The 6,000-nt window shown below is 38.8% G+C and overlaps 1 protein-coding gene across 2 annotated transcripts in view; it reads left to right on the top strand.

The window, feature by feature from the left end:
- The first annotated feature begins 2,770 nt into the window (after positions 1-2,770).
- The window catches only part of asap2a (ArfGAP with SH3 domain, ankyrin repeat and PH domain 2a), a 79,335-nt gene continuing 76,105 nt past the window's right edge, over positions 2,771-6,000 (top strand). For both annotated transcript variants that reach the window (XM_041812719.1, XM_041812718.1), the window contains exon 1: positions 2,771-3,335. In XM_041812719.1, the coding sequence (XP_041668653.1) occupies positions 3,210-3,335 (126 nt within the window). In that variant the 5' untranslated portion in view covers positions 2,771-3,209. The remainder of the gene's footprint in view (positions 3,336-6,000) is intronic.

Below are 6,000 nucleotides of genomic sequence, written 5' to 3'. Positions count from 1 at the left end.
TGACTTCATAGTAGAAGAGACCAGGTGTTGAACTGGTCTGCCTGCACCTTTCACCAATAGAAAACATTTCGCGCATCATACAAGGAAAAATCTAGCAACAAAGACCCAAGACTGTTGAGCAGCTAGAATGCTACATCAGACAACAATGGGACAAGATTTCTCAGATTCAGATTCAAAAAGAGCTATTATTTTTCATTAAATGGTAAAATGTCTCAGTTTCAACATCTGTGGTTGATGTTCTTTTGTGAATAAAATATGGGTTGATGATATTTGACAATCATTACATTCTGTTTTTCTTTTCATTTTCCACAGCATCCCAGCTTTTGGGGATTTGGGGTTGTCTGATATACAGCATTTTACAGAGGATCAGGCTTAACGGTGAGGCTATAGGCTTTTATATTTTTGGTGTAACTGGTTTTCCTTTTCTGACTTTTCTTCAGTAGTAATAATTCAGTACTGGCAATTCAGACTGTCTACCTTCAGTGTTTAGACTATACATTAAAGGTCACATATTATGCAAAATACACTTTTCAGGCTTTTCTAGAAAGAATATGTACATCTGGCCTGTCCACAATTCCCCCAATAATCAGAAAAATCCACCCGCCTCCCCTCTCTTTCTCCACCTTTCAGAAAATGTGTGCTAGAACAGATTTCCCCCTCATGATGTCATGCAGGGAGTTAGCACCGCCCCCAGGTTTGGTTGGCCCTCCCCGCTTGGAAGAAAGGTCTGCCCTCCTCTCTACATCCATTAGGCCACATCCATTTCCTGGGAGGGTTGGAGACAGGGGCGGAGTCAGACAGTTCATTAACATTTAAAACCACAGACACAGAAACTGCTCGTTCTGAGCAGGGCTGAAACAGAGGGGTTTTTTTAGACATACAAAATCCAATACTGGAGTGTTTTTTCAGCAACAAACTTCACAGGCATGTTTTTGAGACCTCTGAGACCAATATAGACATGTCTTTAAAGGGTAAAATAAATGACCTTTAACATAGTATTTTTAATTTTGCCAATAGCCACAATTATTCTCGGTATGCAATGTTATGGATGGAATAAATATATTTCTTAGAAGTATATTTAATATAATCCTGGCTTAAAAATGTGTTAACATATAAAATATAGATGTGGTGAGTCTGAGTGATGATGCTTTTCAAAGAGGTGATGAGGTGGCACTCTTTGATATTTGAATATTGGTGGGGTTTTTTTTTTCTTTTTCTTAATTTTAACCAGAAAAGATATACTTCTCAATATTTTGTTCACTTTTTTTGATTGCTATTAGCCTAATGAGGACCTTGAAATTATCAGTACCAGCTCTGTTTACTATGATACAGCATCATTAAACCCAGTTGAGTGCTTCTCCCATCTCCACCTTAAGAAAGGACCTACAAGTGGCGCTATATTCGATATGCTGCTTTCAAGCACCGCTGGAAATATTTCACCTCACCTACTGTATGTTTATTAAGTGGTACAAAAGCAAAGAAACAAGATTCATATTTTTGTTATTTATTACCAAAAGCATTTTGAATATTTTTAATTATTATGCACTATTGTCATTTATAGACTTATGGACAAACAAGTGTCTTCAACTAAATTTTACATTTTAAAGGCATGCAGATGGGTAGGCAGGGAGGGTAAGAAATTTGTTTTTGTAAATATCATCGGTATGATTCAATATAATCCATGTTCGCTTGCAGCAGGGGCCATGCAAAAACCTTGAATGTTACTGTTCTACCTAATAAAACACGCCCCAAAAATCTTCACTCTTCATGACTCTTAAAGCTCTAAATAAAGAGGATGGTATGATGCATAGGCAGAGCAAAGGGGTGGCTTACAGGGCTTAAACCCTGAATGTTTTCTCAAAACCCTGAATCTTTTAGGCTGGTGAAAAGTATTTTTTGCCATTTGGTGATATGATCAATAAATACTAAAAGAAATATTATAGTATACAAATCGAAAGCATAAAATAAAGCTTTTTTGTACGTGCTTATATTCCAATATGTGTTTAAATTGAACATTTTTGGTACTCCTGAAAACATATCTGAATCCAAAACCACACCTTTTGTTTTTGTGTCATTTCTAAAAATGAATAATGCCACTTGTAAACTTCAATGCTAAATTCTTACCCTTTACATAAAAAAAGAAATATCTTCTGCCATTTTTAGGCAAAGGAAGTATAAATGTTTGATCTTTAATGCAGTGTATTATGGTTTTAGAATGATGGGCACACTTTGAGAACAATTGCATTTAGAATAAATGATGTTGGCTATAACTGAAGCTTTTAAAGATGGAACTACATCATTTTACCTAAGATGTATACTTTTGTTGCTGTTTCAAATATAAATCTGTGTTAAAGATTGCTTTAGAACTATACATATAACTCACAGATGAGTAAAACCTAACTGGGAGGGGAGGCATACCACAGGAGTTTTGACTAAGCCCGTGATTTCAAACACTTCTGTCTCTGTCTTTGGCATCATGAGTTCTTTTAGTTATTTTTAATTTTTGCCTTTTTTTCTAAGATTGAAGCTAACTTTTCTAATCGGAGCTAAAATGTTGCCTGTTAATTACTGGCAGTGTTGGTAAATTCAGATAAGGGCTTAAATGTAGCTCATCACTCTGAGTTCCGAGTTGCATCTGAAGGCAGCACAAGTTCACGCCTTCCAATGATCCTGATTGGCTCCCAATTGCTAGTCCCTGTTTTCCATTGGCTGTTGCGCGTCCATTGAATCCCCTCCTCTACCTTTGTCAATTTCTTGCGCTCCCGTTGAAACCCTCGCTTGTTGTTTCCCCGGGCGAGGAGCAGGAAGAAGTTGTACACCCCGCTCGGCCTGAGGACTTGGAACACCTCGGGAAGGATAACGGACTAAAACCGAGGAGGCTTTACTTTCTTCTGTTACCTGAGCGCAACCTGTGAACGTGAATGGAGCCGGAGTAGTGGGCTAAAAGCCAGGAAGGATTTAACCTACCCATCACCTTGTTGTAGCTCCGCGCGGTAACTCCTCCACCCCGCGTGCGACACCGCTGTATGTGGATTGTATTGGGAGCAAACAAGGGAATGACATAAACATACCCGGAGATGGTTTACTACTGTCTGCAGTCACCTTTGGAGACTCTACTGCCGCGGCTACTGTAAACTTTTCTCGTTTTAACTGCACAGTGGGATAACAGAAAGTGTTTCTTCTTCTTCTTAACGGCAAAGGGATTAATTATGCCGGACCAAATCACAGTTTCAGAGTTTGTGGCAGAGACGAATGAAGATTATAAATCTCCCACTGCCTCTAACTTCACCACCAGGATGTCCCACTGTAGGAACACAGTGACTGCTCTGGAGGAGGTGAGTGATTTTAGCCAGCATAAACACGAATATAAACAAAATAAGAACTAATTTTTCCTCTGATAATAGCTTGAAATTCTATCTAAATTTCTAAAGATGTGTCCAAGCTTGAACAAGAGGCAACCTCAGCTGAATGGGTGCATAAACTAACCTTTACTGCTGCTCCACTCATCCCTTATGATCAGTATTAAATTCTAACAATACCAGCAGTTATTAAGTAGGGCTTTTATTACTGTCCTGTACCACTTTACAGTGGCTTTTATCCATATGTTCAATTGCTTCTGTCTCCTTAACAGGCAATCTGCAGTATTGGCAGGTCAGTTATTTTGAAAATCATCTATTTGTATCTTTGTTTGGAAAAGGAAAACTTCAAAATAAAAGCCCCTCAATTGGGAATCCTCTTCATCTGCAGACTAGTATGCCTGGTATGTTTCATTGAGAACTGACTGGAAAGTGAAGAGTCCAAACATTAACAGTAGAAATACAAACAAAAGACAATAACTCATCAGATATTATGAGAGTCATTTTGATAATTTCCACATCAATAACAGGGAAGAAATGTTAGCATCTCTCTGTACAGGGAACACTTTGTGTTCTTCCTTTACAGGTCATCAGGAGGAAGGACACTTCCGTTTTATTCCCTGACAGCCCCACACTGCCTCCCTCCCTCTCTTGTTATAGTTTCCCTACTTTGTGTGCTGAATGGCAGAGCCTCGCCCTGCCTCATGGTAAAAATAGAATTTCCCACATGAGCAGCTTGCTGTATTATGTGTGTCTGTAAGTTTGGGCACGCTTTCAGATGTTTGATGACTTAAGGAAACGCTTTGCTTCCAAAATTGAATAGTGACTGGCAAATCTGCACCTTTTTTTTGTTTTTTTTTTTGTCTAAACCAGACGTCTGAGCTCAGCATAGCCGAGCAGAGCTGAGATAGATGGTTTGCATCTTATGTCAGCTTTACTCCTGTTTTATTTTTAACCCGTGTTTGTGGAGGGCTTATCCAGGCAGCCAGACATACACCTGCTCAGGCTGGCAGGTGCTTCAGCAGGGCTTCAGACACCTTGTTACGCCTTGTTGCACTGAAACCTGTGACGCTGCTGGATTTAAACAGCAACTTGAATATGCTCTTCAGCACTGGGTATCAAATGTATTTGAGAAATTTCAAACAGCATTGTGGTGCTGTAAATCTGTAGGCTAGCCAAGCTTCAAACTCAGCGTTTTCTTTTCAGACATAAGCTGCTGTTGAAGCTGCTGAATAGTCATAGGGACGTGGAGTAGCACGTTGTTGTTTCACATTGACCTCCCCACGCTCAAGCACAGGAAACACAAGGCCTTTATTGTTGGGCCAACACAACCTCGCTCACTTTGGTCTGTTTGACCAATTAAACAGAGCGGTGGACGGGGAACACTTCCACTTATTGTCTGCCAGCCTGACTGGAATCTCAAACACAAGCACGCAAACAGACACACATTTACATATGTACATATGCAGACATCTAGGAGTGTGTACGCTAAAAATCAACTCCTTTTTTAAGCTTCTCTGACAAATCATCAAGGAAGGCTCTTCCACAGCATAATCAGACTTTGCTGTTTTCAGCATTATGTCAAGTTGCAAACATTTCACTGATTCTGACCTCTACAACAGCACTTTTTTGTACAAGCACTCACTTCTTAGCATTTGCCCTTAAACTGACAGTTGAGGACAGGCTGATCAGAGCAGCTCTGTGTTCTGTGGTGCCGTTTTCAGAATGAGCACCTCTGAGTTTGTATAATGTGCCTCCTGTTTTGATGCTGACTTATACTTTTGCTTGCAGACTCATGTTTCCCTATTTTTAATTTTACTTCATAAAATCCTGTACATGACAATGTTGTCAGCTAAAAATAGATCAAAAGAATAATTTGAATGTGCTCGCTGCAGGGACTCACTTTAATTTCACTTAACCATCTCTGGAAACCGTTTTCTCTGTCCTGAAATGAATCCTGAACGACCCCCTAATGGTGAATATTTGTCTGAAACGGTGGCTTTCAGCTGGTTTTGCCTCAAAACCCATCACCACCTCCTAAATGAGCAATTGCAACCAAAAGTTTATACAGATTTTAATGAATTTCTCAGTGAATATTGAAATTTGTATCTTATTTGGAGCAGTAGTGACGGGGGCTGAACGATTTGGGAAAATAATCAAGTTGCGATTTTTTCCCCCCCAAATATTATCGCGATTTGATATGCGATTTGCTTCTTAAGTTCTTCATCTTGTGTGTTTTCCAGCAAACACATGAAATAAATCATTCTGTATTACAATTAACACAATATTAGATTAAAAAGTAAAAAAAAAAAAACCTAGTTGTGATGATTCTGACTTGTATTGCAAATTGGATGTGAATTTGTGTATTGAAAGGAGTGTTATTTTTTTTAAATGAAATTCTCTATTTAATAAGAACAATTAAAGAAAGTATGATATTTTTCTAAAAATGGCACTTGAATGATTGCATGATATGTAATGCATGACATCTCTGCCGCCCAAAAAATTTTTAAGCTGTTATTTTGACACGTATTTCAGGTAAGAGAAATTTTGCGCCCTCTGCAATTTGACAACTGCAGGAGGCCATATTGCAGTTTAATCTGATTTTCGATTAATTGCCAAGCACTAATAGTCACTGAACAAAGAG

The sequence above is a fragment of the Cheilinus undulatus genome, linkage group 18 (assembly GCF_018320785.1).
Source record: "Cheilinus undulatus linkage group 18, ASM1832078v1, whole genome shotgun sequence".
Classification (NCBI taxonomy): domain Eukaryota; kingdom Metazoa; phylum Chordata; class Actinopteri; order Labriformes; family Labridae; genus Cheilinus; species Cheilinus undulatus.
Note: the sequence above shows the minus strand (reverse complement) of the source record. Positions and strands in the feature narration are given on the sequence as shown.